The sequence below is a fragment of the Heterodontus francisci genome, chromosome 17 (assembly GCF_036365525.1).
Source record: "Heterodontus francisci isolate sHetFra1 chromosome 17, sHetFra1.hap1, whole genome shotgun sequence".
In the NCBI taxonomy this organism is placed as follows: Eukaryota; Metazoa; Chordata; class Chondrichthyes; order Heterodontiformes; family Heterodontidae; genus Heterodontus; species Heterodontus francisci.
The window spans coordinates 759,614-776,194 of record NC_090387.1 but is presented as its reverse complement, the minus strand read 5'-3'; the positions used below and the strand labels follow the sequence as shown (position 1 = coordinate 776,194).

General features: G+C 48.8%; 1 protein-coding gene across 3 annotated transcripts in view; it reads left to right on the top strand.

Annotated features, from left to right (window-relative positions):
* utp4 (UTP4 small subunit processome component) overlaps positions 1-16,581 on the top strand; it is a 99,665-nt gene that overhangs the window by 37,122 nt on the left and 45,962 nt on the right. For all 3 annotated transcript variants that reach the window (XM_068048949.1, XM_068048948.1, XM_068048947.1), the window contains exons 12-15: positions 3,724-3,830; positions 11,899-11,994; positions 13,170-13,355; positions 13,611-13,721. In XM_068048949.1, the coding sequence (XP_067905050.1) occupies positions 3,724-3,830; positions 11,899-11,994; positions 13,170-13,355; positions 13,611-13,721 (500 nt within the window). The remainder of the gene's footprint in view (positions 1-3,723; positions 3,831-11,898; positions 11,995-13,169; positions 13,356-13,610; positions 13,722-16,581) is intronic.

Here is a 16,581-nt window from a genome sequence, read left to right as displayed (position 1 = left end):
CTGCTGACTCTCACTGGGGAACAATTCCTGAAGGTGCTGACACTCAATGGGGGACAATTCCTGAAGGTGCTGACACTCAATGGGGGACAATTCCTGAAGGTGCTGACTCTCAATGGGGGACAATTCCTGAAGGTGCTGACTCTCAATGGGGGACAATTCCTGAAGGTGCTGACACTCAATGGGGGACAATTCCTGAAGGTGCTGACTCTCAATGGGGGACAATTCCTGAAGGTGCTGACACTCAATGGGGGACAATTCCTGAAGGTGCTGACTCTCAATGGGGGACAATTCCTGAAGGTGCTGACACTCAATGGGGGACAATTCCTGAAGGTGCTGACTCTCAATGGGGAACAGTTCCTGAAGGTGCTGACACTCAATGGGGGACAATTCCTGAAGGTGCTGACTCTCAATGGGGAACAGTTCCTGAAGGTGCTGACACTCAATGGGGGACAGTTCCTGAAGGTGCTGACTCTCAATGGGGAACAGTTCCTGAAGGTGCTGACACTCAATGGGGAACAGTTCCTGAAGGTGCTGACACTCAATGGGGGACAGTTCCTGAAGGTGCTGACACTCAATGGGGAACAGTTCCTGAAGGTGCTGACTCTCAATGGGGAACAGTTCCTGAAGGTGCTGACACTCAATGGGGGACAATTCCTGAAGGTGCTGACACTCAATGGGGAACAGTTCCTGAAGGTGCTGACACTCAATGGGGGACAGTTCCTGGAGGTGCTGACTCTCAATGGGGGACAGTTCCTGAAGGTGCTGACTCTCAATGGGGGACAATTCCTGAAGGTGCTGACACTCAATGGGGGACAGTTCCTGAAGGTGCTGACACTCAATGGGGGACAGTTCCTGGAGGTGCTGACTCTCAATGGGGGACAGTTCCTGAAGGTGCTGACTCTCAATGGGGGACAGTTCCTGAAGGTGCTGACTCTCAATGGGGGACAATTCCTGAAGGTGCTGACTCTCAATGGGGGACAGTTCCTGGAGGTGCTGACTCTCAATGGGGGACAATTCCTGAAGGTGCTGACTCTCAATGGGGGACAGTTCCTGAAGGTGCTGACTCTCAATGGGGGACAATTCCTGAAGGTGCTGACTCTCAATGGGGGACAGTTCCTGGAGGTGCTGACTCTCAATGGGGGACAGTTCCTGAAGGTGCTGACTCTCACTGGGGGACAGTTCCTGAAGGTGCTGACTCTCACTGGGGGACAGTTCAAGAAGGTGCTGACACTCAATGGGGGACAATTCCTGAAGGTGCTGACTCTCAATGGGGAACAGTTCCTGAAGGTGCTGACACTCAATGGGGGACAATTCCTGAAGGTGCTGACTCTCAATGGGGGACAGTTCCTGAAGGTGCTGACACTCAATGGGGGACAATTCCTGAAGGTGCTGACTCTCAATGGGGGACAGTTCCTGAAGGTGCTGACTCTCAATGGGGGACAGTTCCTGAAGGTGCTGACACTCAATGGGGGACAATTCCTGAAGGTGCTGACTCTCAATGGGGGACAGTTCCTGAAGGTGCTGACTCTCAATGGGGAACAGTTCCTGAAGGTGCTGACACTCAATGGGGGACAGTTCAAGAAGGTGCTGACACTCAATGGGGGACAATTCCTGAAGGTGCTGACTCTCAATGGGGAACAGTTCCTGAAGGTGCTGACACTCAATGGGGGACAATTCCTGAAGGTGCTGACTCTCACTGGGGAACAATTCCTGAAGGTGCTGACACTCAATGGGGAACAGTTCCTGAAGGTGCTGACACTCAATGGGGGACAGTTCAAGAAGGTGCTGACACTCAATGGGGGACAATTCCTGAAGGTGCTGACTCTCAATGGGGAACAGTTCCTGAAGGTGCTGACTCTCAATGGGGGACAATTCCTGAAGGTGCTGACTCTCAATGGGGGACAGTTCCTGGAGGTGCTGACTCTCAATGGGGGACAGTTCCTGAAGGTGCTGACTCTCACTGGGGGACAGTTCCTGAAGGTGCTGACTCTCACTGGGGGACAGTTCAAGAAGGTGCTGACACTCAATGGGGGACAATTCCTGAAGGTGCTGACTCTCAATGGGGAACAGTTCCTGAAGGTGCTGACACTCAATGGGGGACAATTCCTGAAGGTGCTGACTCTCAATGGGGGACAGTTCCTGAAGGTGCTGACACTCAATGGGGGACAATTCCTGAAGGTGCTGACTCTCAATGGGGGACAGTTCCTGAAGGTGCTGACTCTCAATGGGGGACAGTTCCTGAAGGTGCTGACACTCAATGGGGGACAATTCCTGAAGGTGCTGACTCTCAATGGGGGACAGTTCCTGAAGGTGCTGACTCTCAATGGGGAACAGTTCCTGAAGGTGCTGACACTCAATGGGGGACAGTTCAAGAAGGTGCTGACACTCAATGGGGGACAATTCCTGAAGGTGCTGACTCTCAATGGGGAACAGTTCCTGAAGGTGCTGACACTCAATGGGGGACAATTCCTGAAGGTGCTGACTCTCAATGGGGGACAGTTCCTGAAGGTGCTGACACTCAATGGGGGACAATTCCTGAAGGTGCTGACTCTCAATGGGGGACAGTTCCTGAAGGTGCTGACTCTCAATGGGGGACAGTTCCTGAAGGTGCTGACACTCAATGGGGGACAATTCCTGAAGGTGCTGACTCTCAATGGGGGACAGTTCCTGAAGGTGCTGACTCTCAATGGGGAACAGTTCCTGAAGGTGCTGACACTCAATGGGGGACAGTTCCTGAAGGTGCTGACTCTCAATGGGGAACAGTTCCTGAAGGTGCTGACTCTCAATGGGGGACAGTTCCTGAAGGTGCTGACTCTCAATGGGGGACAATTCCTGAAGGTGCTGACTCTCAATGGGGGACAGTTCCTGAAGGTGCTGACTCTCAATGGGGAACAGTTCCTGAAGGTGCTGACACTCAATGGGGGACAATTCCTGAAGGTGCTGACTCTCAATGGGGGACAATTCCTGAAGGTGCTGACTCTCAATGGGGGACAGTTCCTGAAGGTGCTGACTCTCAATGGGGAACAGTTCCTGAAGGTGCTGACACTCAATGGGGGACAATTCCTGAAGGTGCTGACTCTCAATGGGGGACAGTTCCTGAAGGTGCTGACTCTCAATGGGGGACAGTTCCTGGAGGTGCTGACTCTCAATGGGGGACAGTTCCTGAAGGTGCTGACACTCAATGGGGGACAATTCCTGAAGGTGCTGACTCTCAATGGGGGACAGTTCCTGAAGGTGCTGACTCTCAATGGGGAACAGTTCCTGAAGGTGCTGACTCTCAATGGGGGACAGTTCCTGAAGGTGCTGACTCTCAATGGGGGACAATTCCTGAAGGTGCTGACACTCAATGGGGGACAATTCCTGAAGGTGCTGACTCTCAATGGGGGACAGTTCCTGAAGGTGCTGACTCTCAATGGGGGACAGTTCCTGAAGGTGCTGACTCTCAATGGGGGACAATTCCTGAAGGTGCTGACACTCAATGGGGGACAATTCCTGAAGGTGCTGACTCTGAATGGGGGACAGTTCCTGAAGGTGCTGACACTCTGGAGTATAGTTCTGGAAGACGCTGACTCTCACTGGGGTACAGTTCACTAAATCAGGGTGTGCAATAAATAAGTCCTGCTCTGCTTTCAAACCTAGTCTTGGTTTAATTGGGGATTCTGAGCCTGTGGTTAGGCTTTTTTTTTTTACTGAATATCTCTTAATTTTTTCCTCTTCCTGTAGACTCCCTTGAGCCCGTCTGTTTGTTGGCAGCGAGTGCTGATGGTAACTGGCTGGCAGCTGTGAATTATGGCTGTGAAATCAGCATCTATAACCTCAAGCAGTTAAAGGTAGGGGCCAAAAACTGGAAACTTCAGGCTAAAAGCCAGTTATGGGGGGCGACGGGTGTAATCCCAGGCATGGGAGTCAGAGAGGGTAATGCTGGGTATGGGGGGGGAGGTGACGGGTTGATACCCAGGTATGGGGGTTGATATCAATGGATGTGGTATGGGGATGATGCGGTGGTGGGTATGTTGGGGAAGAGGGGGAGGAGACATGGAGGATTGAGAGAAGGGGAGGTGATGGGAGTGAGGGAAGAGGAGGAAGCGTCAGGTGAGGCAGGAGGAACTGGTGTCAGAGGTGAGGGAGGGGGAGGCGGCATTGAGGGAGGCGGCAGGGGAGTCGGTGAGGAAGGAGGAGGCGGTGTGGGAGCTGAGGGAGTTGGAGGTGAGGGGAGGTGGAGGACGTGTTGGTGAGGGAGGCGGAGGAAGCGTGGGGGATGAGAGAGGAGGTGGCGGCGTCAGGGTGAGGAAGGAGGAAGTAATAGAGTCATCGAGAGATACAGCACTGAAACAGCCCTTCGGCCCACCGAGTCTGTGCCGACCATCAACCACCCATTTATACTCTTTCTTTTTCTTTTGGGCCTCCTTATCTCGAGAGACAATGGATACGCGCCTGGAGGTGGTCAGTGGTTTGTGAAGCAGCGCCTGGAGTGGCTATAAAGGCCAATTCTGGAGTGACAGGCTCTTCCACAGGTGCTGCAGAGAAATTTGTTTGTTGGGGCATTTATACTAATCCTACATTAATCCCATTTTCCCTACCACATCCCCATCTTCCCTCAATTTTCCTGCCACCTACCTATACTAGGGGCAATTTACAATGGCCAATTTACCTATCAGCCTGCAAGTCTTTGGCTGTGGGAGGAAACCGGAGCACCTGGCGGAAACCCACGCGGTCACAGGGAGAACTTGCAAACTCCGCACTGGCAGTACCCAGAACTGAACCAGGGTCGCTGGAGCTGTGAGGCTGCATTGCTAACCACTGTGTCGCTCAAAGGTAATCATCTCTGGATCGTTACCTGAGCGACGTGCAAATTGGCTCAGCGTCAAGCAGATTAGAAAACTAAATATATGGCTCAGAGAGTGGTGTGGGAAGAAGGGGTTTCGATTCTTGGGGCACTGGCATCAGTACTCAGGGAAGTGGGAGCTATTCCGTTGGGATGGGCTTCACTTGAACTGGGCTGGGACCGGTGTCCTAGCCAATCGCATAACTAGGACTGTGGACAGGGCTTTAAACTAATGCGGGGAGGGTTTGGGGAAAGGGAAATTTAGAAATCCAAAGAGAGAGGTCAGGGCATCGGAGCAGGATAGTGATGTGGGTAACTTCCAACAGAATGGGACAGGAAGGGACAGAAAGTTTAACAAAAATTGTACATCAGCAAATAAGGTCATTGCAGGGAATAGAGGTAAAAATATTGAATTAAAGCTCCTTTATCTGAATGCACGAAGCATCTGTAATAAGATAGCTGAACCAGTGGCACGTTTAGAGGTAAATGATGTAGATCAGTTGCCATTAGTGAGACATGGTTACAAGGAGATCAAGGTTGGGAAGTGAATATTCCAGGGTATACAATATTTTGGAGAGACAGAATGGCAAAAGAGGAGGAGTAGCCCTGATAGTAAAGGATGACATGACAATAAGGGACTTGGCCTCAAAAGATCATGAAGTACAATCAGTTTGGGTGGAAATTGGGAATAGCAGGAGACAGAAAACACTGGTGGGAGTAGTTTACAGGCCCCCTAACAGTAATTATATTATTGGACAGAAATTAAATGAGAAATTATTGGAGTGTGTAAAATAAGTAATGTATTAATTGTAGGAGACTTTAATTGCATATAGACTGGGACAATCAAATTCGCAACAGTGGTCTAGAAGATAAGTTTGTAGAATGTTTTCGTGACAGTTTCTTGGAGCAATACATTATAGAACCGACTAGGGATAAAGTTATCCTGGATCTCCTACTGTGTAATGAAGCAGGGTTAATAAGCAATGTAATGGTAAAAGATCCACTGGGAAATAGTGATCATAATACCATTGAATTTCATGTTAAGTTTGAAAGTGACACATTTCAATCACAAACAAGAATTTTAAACTTAAACAAAGCCAGTTACGAAGGTACGAGGGGAGAACTGGCTAAGGTTAATTGGGTAAATAGACTGGAAGGTATGGCGGTAAATGAACAGTGAGAAACATTTAAAGAAACAATTCAAAGTGTTTAACAAAACTATATTCCATTCAAAAGCAAAAGCTCGTCAAGAAAGACCCATCCGTGGCACTCAGGAAGTTAAGGAGCATATTAGACTAAAAGAAGCGGCTTACAATGTTGCAAAAAATAGTAGCAAGACTGAGGATTGGGAGTGTTTTAGAAACCAGCAAAGAGCCCCCAAAAAGTTGATAAAAAGGAAAAAAATAGAATGAGAGTAAACTAGTCAGCAATATAAAAACCGATTGTAAGGGCTTTTATAAGTACATAAAAAGGAAGAGAGTAACTAAAGAGGCAGAGACAGGAGAAATCATCATGTGAAATGAGGAAATGGCAGAGGCATTGAATAAATATTTTATCTGTCTTCACAGTAGAAGACAGTAGTTCCATACCAGAAATAGGCAGTGACCTAGGGGCTAAAAAGAGTGAGGAAATTAAGGATATTGATATCAGCCAAGAAAAAATATTGGAGAAACTTGAGGATCTAAAATGTGACAAGACCCCGGGACCAGATGACCTACATACTAGGGTTCTAAAAGAGATAGCTGCAGAGATAGTGGATGCGCTGGCTATGATTTTCCAGAATTCCTTAGATTGAAGAATGGTCCCATCAGATTGGAAGTTGGCAAATGTTACACAGCTTTTCAAGAAAGGAGGTAGAGAAAAAACAGGGAACTATGGGCCAGTTAGCCTAACATCAGTCGTTGGGAAGATGCAGGAAACTATTATTTAAAGAAGTCTTAACATTGCACTTGGAAAAGCATAGTATGATTAGAACAAGTCAGCATGGTTTTACTAAAGGGAGATCCTGTTTGACAAATATGAGTTTTTTGAGGATTAACTAGTAGGGTAGATAAAGGGGAACCAGTAGATGTAGTATACCTGGATTTTCAAAAGGCATTCGATAACGTGCCACATACAAGATGAATAGGTGAGATAAGGGCTCATGGTGTTGGGGTAATATATTAGCGTGGATAGAGGATTGGTTAACAGACAGGAAGCAGAGTGGGCTGTGAGGAGGGATGATGATGCTAAATGACAGCTGTGAGGAGGGATGATAATGCTAAATGACAGCTGTGAGGAGGGATGATAATGCTAAATGACAGCTGTGAGGAGGGATGATATGCTAAATGAATCATAAAATGAGGCCGTATGGGTGGAGATCAGAAATAAAAAAGGTGCAACCACACTACTAGGAGTGTACTATAGACCCACAAATAGTGAGAGGGAGATAGAGGAACAAATATGTAGGCAAATTTCTGAGTGTAAAAACTATAGGGCAATAATTGGGAATTTCAACTACGCTAATATCAACTGGAATACAGTGTGAAGGGCACAAAATTCTTGAACTGCATTCAAGAGAACTTTTTTAGTCAGTATGTAACAAGCCCAACGAGAGGGGGTGCAATTCTAGATTTAGTCTTTGGTAATGAAGTTGGGCAAGTAGATGAAGTAGCAGTGGGTGATTATTTTGGACATAATGATCATAATACAGTTAGTTTTAGCATAATCATGAAAAAGGACAAAGATAAGACAGAAGTTAAAGTTCTAAATTGGGGGAAGGCAAATTTTACGGAATTGAGAGGCGATCTGGTGAAAGTGGACTGGATACAGCTACTGGAAGAAAAACCAGTGGGAGGCATTCAAAAGAGAGATTCTACAGGCACAGTGTATGCATGGCTCCACAAAGATAAAGGATGGTACGGCCAGATCTAGAGGCTTACAGGTATGTTGAAGCAGAAAAAGAAAGCTTATGATGATCACAAAAAAATTCGTACTTTAGATAACCTAGAGGAGTATAGAAAGTGCAGGGGTGAAGTAAAAAAGGAAATTAGAAAAGCAAAGAGAGGACATGAAAAAATATTGGCAGGTAAAATCAAGGAAAACCCAACGATGTTTTATCAGTACATTAAGAGCAAGAGGATAACTAAGGAAAGGGTAGGGCCTGTCAGATGGGTGTTTTTCTGAATGGAGGGATGTGACTAGTGGTGTTCCGCAGGGATCAGTGCTGGGACCTTTGCTGTTTGTAGTATATATAAATAATTTGGAGGAAAATGTACCTGGTCTGATTAGTAAGTTTGCGGACGACACAAAGGTTGGTGGAGTTGCGGATAATGATGAGGATTGTCAGAGAATACAGCAGGATATAGATCGGTTGGAGACTTGGGCGGAGAAATGGCAGATGGAGTTTAATCCGGACAAATGTGAGGTGGGAAGTATACAGTAAATGGCAGAATCCTTAGGAGTATTGACAGGCAGAGAGATCTGGGCGTACAGGTCCACAGGTCACTGAAAGTGGCAACGCAGGTGGGTAAGGTAGTCAAGAAGGCATAAGGCATTCGGCATGCTTGCTTTCATCGGTCGGGGCATAGAGTATAAAAATTGGCAAGTCATGTTGCAGCTGTACAGAACCTTAGTTAGGCCACACTTAGAATATTGCGTGCAATTCTGGTCGCCACACTACCAGAAGGACGTGGAGGCTTTGGAGAGGGTACAGAGGAGGTTTACCAGGATGTTGCCTGGTCTGGAGGGCATTAGCTATGAGGAGAGGTTGGAAAAACTCGGATTGTTTTCACTGGAATGACGGAGGTGGAGGGGCGACATGATAGAGGTTTACAAAGTTATGAGTGGCATGGACAGAGTGGATAGTCAGAAGCTTTTTCCCAGGGTGGAAGAGTCAGTTACTAGGGGACATAGGTTTAAGGTGCGAGGGGCAAAGTTTAGAGGGGATGTGCGAGGCAGGTTTTTTTACACAGAGGGTGGTGAGTGCCTGGAACTTGCTGCCAGGGGAGGTGGTGGAAGCAGATACGATAGCGACGTTTAAGAGACATCTTGACAAATATATGAATAGGAAGGGAATAGAGGGATATGGTCCCCGGAAGTGCAGAAGGTGTTGGTTTCGGCAGGCATCAAGATCGGCGCAGGCTTGGAGGGCCGAATGGCCTGTTCCTGTGCTGTACTGTTCTTTGTACAAGGGAACTTACACATGGATGTAGATGATGTGGGCAGGGTTCTTAATGAGTATTTTGCCTCTGTGTTCACAAAGGAGAGGGATGATGCAGACATTGTAGTAAAAGAGGAGTGTGAATTAGATACGATTAGCATAATGCGAAAGAAAGGACTAGAGGGTCTGAAATTCTTGAAAGTGGATAAATCACCAGGGCCAGATGAATTGCATCCCAGGTTGTTAAAGGAAGCCAGGCAGGAAATAGTGGATGTGCTGAGGATCATCTTCAAATCCTCACTTGATACAGGTGAGGTGCCAGAGGACTGGAGGTCTGCGAACATTATACCATCGTTTTAAAAAGGGTGTGAGGGATAGGCCAAATAATTATAGGCCGGTCAGTCTGACCTTGGTGGGTAAATTATTAGAATAATTTCTGAGAGACAGGATAAACTGCCACTTGGAAAGGCACGGACTGATCAGGGATAGTCAGCATGGATTTGTTAAGGGAAGATCATGTCTTACTAACTTAACTGAATTCTTTGAGGAAGTCACAAGGAGGATTGATGAGGGTAGTGCAGTGGATGTGGTCTAAATGGATTTTAGTAAGGCATTTGACAAGGTCCCGCATGACAGACTGGGCAGTAAAATGAAAGCCCTTGGGATACAGGGGAATGTGGCAGGTTGGATCCAAAATTACCTCAGTGACAGGAAGCAAAGGGTAGTAGTTGAGGGATGTTTTTGTGAATGGAAAGCTGTTTACAATGGCGTTCCACGGTGTTGGGTCCCTTGCTGTTTGTGGTATATATTAATGATTTGGACTTAAACGTGGGAGGCATGATTGTGAAATTTGCTGATGACAAAAATGGGTCGTGTAGTTGATGAAGAGGTTAGCTGTAGACTCCAGAATAATATCAATAGTTTGGTTGAGTGGGCGGAAAAGTGGCAAATGGAATTCATTCCGGAGAAGTGTGAGGTAATGCACTTGGGGAGGGCAAACAAAGCAAGGGAATACACAATAAATGGGAGGATATTGAGAGGGGTAGAAAAGTGAGAGACCTTGAAGTGCATGTCCACAGGTCCCTAAAGGCAGCAGGACAGGTGGGTAAAGTGGTGAAGAAGGCATATGGAATGCTTTCCTTTATTGGCTGAGGTATAGAATATAAAAGCAGGGATGTAATGCTGGACTGTATAAAACGCTGGCTCGGCCACAGCTGGAGTATTGTGTACAGTTCTGGTCACCACATTGCAGGAAGGACATAGTTGCTCTGGAGAGAGTGCAGAGGAGGTTTACAAGAATGTTGCCAGGGCTCGAAAGGTGCAGCTATGAGGAAAGATTGGATAGGCTAGGGTTGTTTTCCTTAGAACAGAGGAGGCTGAGGGGTGACTTAATTGAGGTGTACAAAATTATGAGGGGCCTAGATAGAGTAGACAGGAAGGACCTGTTTCCCCTGGCGGAAAGGTCAGTTACTAGTGGGCAGAAATTTAAAGTGATTAGTAGAAGGATTAGAGGGGACATGAGGAAAAAAATTTTCACCCAGAGTGTGGTGGGTGTCTGGAATTCACTGCCAGGAATGGTGGTAGAGGCAGAAACCCTCAATTCTTTTAAAACATGCCTGGACATGCACCTGAAGCGCTGTAACCTGCAAGGCTATGGACCAAGTGCTGGAAGGTGGAGTTAGCTTGGGCAGCTAGTTTTTCAGCCGGCACAGACACGATGGGCTGAATGACCTCCTTCTGTGCTGTAATTTTCCTATGGTTCTAAATGGGGCATTTTCAAGTTGGCAGGCAGTGAATAGTGGGGTGCTGCAAGGATCAGTGCGGGGGCCTCAGCTATTTACACTCTATATTAATGTCTTGGATGAAGAGACAGAGAGTAATGTATCTAAGTTTGCTGATGATACAAAGCCCGGTAGAAAGATAAGCTGCGGGGAGGACATCGAGAGGCTGCAAAGAGATATAAACAGGTTAAGTGAGTCGGTAACAAGATGGCAAATGGAATATAATGTAGGCAAGTGTGAAGTTGTTCTCTTTGGTCGTAAAAATAGAAAAGCAGAATATTTTTTAAAAGGTGTGAAACTGATGAGTGTTAATGTTCAGAGACACATGGGGGAACTCGTACAAAGAACGCACAAAGTTAACATGCAGCTGCAGCAGACTATTAGGAAGGCAAATGGCATGTTGGACTTTATTGCAAGGGAATTGGAGTACAGGAATAAAGAAGTCTTACTAAAGTTGTACAGGGCTTTGGTGAGACCGCACCTGGAATACTGTGTGCAGTTTTGGTCTCCACATTTAAGAAAGGATATACTTGCACTGGAGGTGGTGCAGCGAAGATTTACTAAATTGGTTCCTGGGGTGAGGAGGTTGTTCTATGATGAAAGGCTGAGTAAATTGGGCCTATATTCTCTGGAGTTTAGGAGAATGAGAAGCGATCTAATTGAGACATGCAAGATATTCTGAAGGGGCTTACAAAGGTAGAAGATTGTTTCCACTGGTCGGGGAATCTACAACACGGGGACACAGTCTCAGGATAAGGGGCCAATAAGGACTGAGATGAGGAGAAATTACTTCACTCAAAGGGTTGTGAGTCTTTGGAATTCTCTACCCCAGAGGGTTGGTGCTCCATCATTGAATAGATTTAAGGCTGGGATAGACAGATTTTTGGTCTCTCAGTGAATCGAGGGATATGAGGAGTGGGCAGGAAAGTGGAATTGAAGCCCAAGATCAGCCATGATCATATTGAATGGTGGAGCAGGCTCGATGGGTCATATGACGTACTTGTTCTCCTATTTCTTGTTTGAGGCGGCATCGGAGCGAGGGAGGAGGAGGCGGCATCGGGGGTGAGGGAAGAGGTGGTGGGGGTGGGGTGTGGGAACGCTGTTGGCCTGGCCTGTGACTCTTTGCATTGATGGATTTCTCTTTCTTCCAGTATCACTGCACGGTTCCAGTATATAATCATCTCCCAACTGCCATTGCCATTAATCCACAAACCAACAATCTGATCACTGTCCATGCAGATCACCAGGTACGATCCACTGCAGCGAGTGAAATCACATTCTACCCTATGAAATAGTCCAATCTGTGGACCCTGCTGTCACATTTTTCTGCTGCTTTGAGTTTAGTGTGAGATCTGTTAGCAAAGTTAAAAGGATTAAAGGGTCAGTAGCTGTGTGGATACAAAATCGTCAGAGAGTAGTGGTGGTGAACGGATGTTTTTCCAGAGTGGAGGGAGGTATACTGTCGTGTTGCCCAGGGTCAGTACTGGGCCATTGTTGTTTTTGTTGTATATTAATGACGGGGACTTGGGTGTACAGGGCATTATTTTTCAGTTTGCAGATCACACAAAACTTGGAAATGTTGTAAACAATGAGAAGGACAGTAACAGACTTCAGGAGGACAGACTGGTGAAATGGTCAGACACGTGATGCATTTAGGTAGGAAGAGTGAGGAGAGGTATAAACTAAAATGTGCAACTTTAAAGGGGGTGCAGGAGCAGAGACCTGGAGGTGTGCTAATTTACGCAAATCTTTGAAAGTGGCAGGACAAGTTGAGAAAGCTGTTGGGATCCTTGGCTTTAGTAATAAAGATGCAGAGTACAAAAGTAAGGAAGTTATGCCAAATCTTTATAAAACAGTGGTTAGGCTTCATCTGGTGTCCAGTTCTGGGCACTGCATTTTTGGAAGGATGTCAAGGCCTTGGAGAGGGTACAGAGCAGATTGCTTAGGGGATCTAGTCCTAGGGGACTTCAGTTAATGTGGAGACTGAAAAAACTAGGGTTGTTGTCCTTGGAGCAGAGAATGTAGAGATTCGGTAGACCATTCATGATTTTGAACAAAGTAAATAAGGAGAACTTCTTTCTAGTGACAGAAGGGCCAGTAACCAGAGAACACAAATTTAAGGTGATTGGCAAAGGAACCAGAGGCAACATGAGGAAATATTACTTTGTGCAGTGAGTTGTTGTGACCTGCAATGCACTGCCAGAAAGGATGGTAGGAGCAGATTTATTAGGAACTTTTGAAAGGGAATTAGATAATACTTGAAGGGAAAAGATTGACAGGGTTTGGGGAAAGAGTGGTGGTAGTGATATTAATTGGATAGATCTAACAAAGAGCCGACACGGGCACCATGGGCTAAATGGCCTTTTTTTCTGTGCTGTATCATTCTATCTCAGGGCTGATGGTCCACTTTTTCTCTCCTTAGATTTTTGAATTCAGCATCAGTGAGAAAAAGTACACCGAGTGGAGCCGTGAACTGCAGCAACAGGGACTGCACCCACTGTGGGTGGAACGGGATACGCCTGTCACGCATGTCACCTTTAACCCGAAAGTGCCAACACAGATTATCCTTCATGATACATACATGTTCTGTATCATTGACCAGTTATTGGTAAGTTTCCTGGCCAAAATACCTGGCCTCCACCCCCGTCGCTCCCCCCCACCCCCCCCGTCACTCTCCCACCGTCACTCCCCCCACGCCCCATTGCCCCACCCAGTGGTATCTATATCCTTCAGTCTTCAAGCGCTGATCTCCTGACCTCTTCCCCCACCCCGGCACCTGCCTTCCCCAGCCCCTGTCTTGTTGCTTATTCCATTATTATACTTTGCATTCTTCTCAAGACTAATTTTCGTCCATGTTTTCCAGCGTCTGCCAACTGAAAGTTCGATGCTCAATAACCAGGTGGCCCTGAAAGTTCTGTCTGCAAACGTTCGCAAGGCCCAGGAGCATGCATTCAAAATCTGCAAGAAATTCAAGGTGAGATATGAGGGACTTGTACGATGTTCCAGTACAGTAACAGGCCATTTGATGTTTCAGATCTGTTGTTTTCCACATGAGCCACCCAGTCACCTCTTCACCACCTCTGCTCTGAGGAAAACAATCCCAGCTTCTCCAGTCTCTCAATTTCAATCTCTCGTCCCTGGTCAAAAACCTGGAACTCCCTCCTTAACAGCACTGTGAGTGTACCTACACCAGATGTACTGCAGCTGTTCAAGAAAGCTGCTCACCACCAGCTTCTCAGGCATGGGGAACAATTGCTGGCCTTGACAGCGATGTTCACATCCCGTGAAAGAATAAAAAAAATCTTCTGTGCTCCCTCTCCAAGCCCTTGACATCCTTCCTAAAGTGTGGTGCCCAGAATTGGGCGCAATACTCTAGATAACCAGTATTTTAAGGTTTAACTGCCTTGCTTTTGTACTCTGCCTCTATTTATAAAGTTAAGGAATATGGGAAATAGGAGCAGGAGTAGGCCATTTGGTCCCATGAGCCTGCTCCGCCATTTAACTAGGTAATGGCTGATCTACCGCAATGCCACTTTTCCACACCATCCCCATATCCCTTGATATTTTTAATATCTAGAAATTCTGTCTTGAACATACTCAATGGCTGAACCTCCAAAGCTCTCCGGGGTAGAGAATTCCACAGATTCACAACCCTCTGAGTGAAGAAATTCCTCCTCCTCCTCTGAGTCCTAAATGGCCTGCCCCTTATTCTGAGACTGTGTCCCCTGGTTCTAACCCCTCCCACCCCCAGCCCCAGCCAGGGGAAACTTACTTCCTACATCAACCTTGTCGAGCCCTGTGAGAATTTTGTATGTTTCAATGAGATCACCTCTCATTCGTCTAACCTCTAGAGAATATAGGCCCTCTCTCCTCATAGGACAATCCTGCCATCCAGGAATCAGTCTGGTGAACCTTCGTTGCCCTCCCTCTGTGGCAAGTATATCCTTCCTTAAGTAAGGAGACCAAAACTGTACACTATATTCTAAGTGTGGTCTTACCAAGGCTCTATACAATTGCAGCAAGACTTCTTTACTCCTGTTTTCAAAACCTCTTGCAATAAAGGCTAACATACCATTTGCATTCTTAATTGCTTGCTGCACCTGCGTGTTAGCTTTCAGTGAATTATGAACAAAGACACCCAGGTCCCTTTGGACATCAACACTTCCCAACCTCTCACCATACTGGACAGAGTAGATAGAGAGAAACTGTTCCCGCTTGTGAAAGGATCGCGAACGAGAGGGCACAGATTTCAAGTATTTGGTATTCACGCAGCGAGTGAATGCATTTCTGTTTTTCCTACCAAAGTGGATAACTTCACATTTTTCCACATAATATTCCATCTGCTATGTTCTTGCCCACTCATTTAACCTGTCTCTCTCCCCTTGAAGTCTCTTTGCATCCTCCTCACAACTCACATTCCCATCTAGTTTTGTGTCTTCAGCAAACTTGGAAATGTTACATTTGGTCCCCACATCTCCCCCCCCCCCCCCCCACTCTTTTCCCCCCCCCCCCACTCTTTCCCCCCCCCCCACTCTTTCCCCCCCCCCACTCTTTCCCCCCCCCCACTCTTTCCCCCCCCCCACTCTTTCCCCCCCCCCACTCTTCCCCCCCCCCACTCTTTCCCCCCCCCCACTCTTCCCCCCCCCCCACTCTTCCCCCCCCCCCCACTCTTTCCCCCCCCCCCCCACTCTTTCCCCCCCCCCACTCTTCCCCCCCCCCCCACTCTTTCCCCCCCCCCCCACTCTTTCCCCCCCCCCCCACTCTTCCCCCCCCCCCACTCTTCCCCCCCCCCACTCTTCCCCCCCCCCACTCTTTCCCCCCCCCCACTCTTTCCCCCCCCCCACTCTTTCCCCCCCCCCACTCTTTCCCCCCCCCCCACTCTTCCCCCCCCCCCCCACTCTTTCCCCCCCCCCCCCACTCTTCCCCCCCCCCCCCACTCTTTCCCCCCCCCCCCCCACTCTTTCCCCCCCCCCCCCCACTCTTCCCCCCCCCCCCACTCTTTCCCCCCCCCCCACTCTTTCCCCCCCCCCCCCACTCTTTCCCCCCCCCCCACTCTTTCCCCCCCCCCCCACTCTTTCCCCCCCCCCCACTCTTTCCCCCCCCCCCACTCTTTCCCCCCCCCCCACTCTTTCCCCCCCCCCCACTCTTCCCCCCCCCCCCACTCTTCCCCCCCCCCCACTCTTCCCCCCCCCCCCACTCTTTCCCCCCCCCCCACTCTTTTCCCCCCCCCCACTCTTTCCCCCCCCCCCACTCTTCCCCCCCCCCACTCTTCCCCCCCCCCACTCTTTCCCCCCCCCCACTCTTCCCCCCCCCCACTCTTCCCCCCCCCCACTCTTTCCCCCCCCCCCACTCTTCCCCCCCCCCACTCTTCCCCCCCCCCCACTCTTTCCCCCCCCCCCACTCTTTCCCCCCCCCCACTCTTTCCCCCCCCCCACTCTTTCCCCCCCCCCACTCTTTCCCCCCCCCCACTCTTTCCCCCCCCCCACTCTTTCCCCCCCCCCACTCTTTCCCCCCCCCCCACTCTTTCCCCCCCCCCCACTCTTTCCCCCCCCCCACTCTTTTCCCCCCCCCCACTCTTTCCCCCCCCCCCACTCTTTCCCCCCCCCCACTCTTTCCCCCCCCCCACTCTTTTCCCCCCCCCCACTCTTTCCCCCCCCCCACTCTTTCCCCCCCCCCCACTCTTTCCCCCCCCCCCACTCTTTCCCCCCCCCCCACTCTTTCCCCCCCCCCACTCTTTCCCCCCCCCCACTCTTTCCCCCCCCCCACTCTTTCCCCCCCCCCACTCTTCCCCCCCCCCACTCTTTCCCCCCCCCCACTCTTTCCCCCCCCCCACT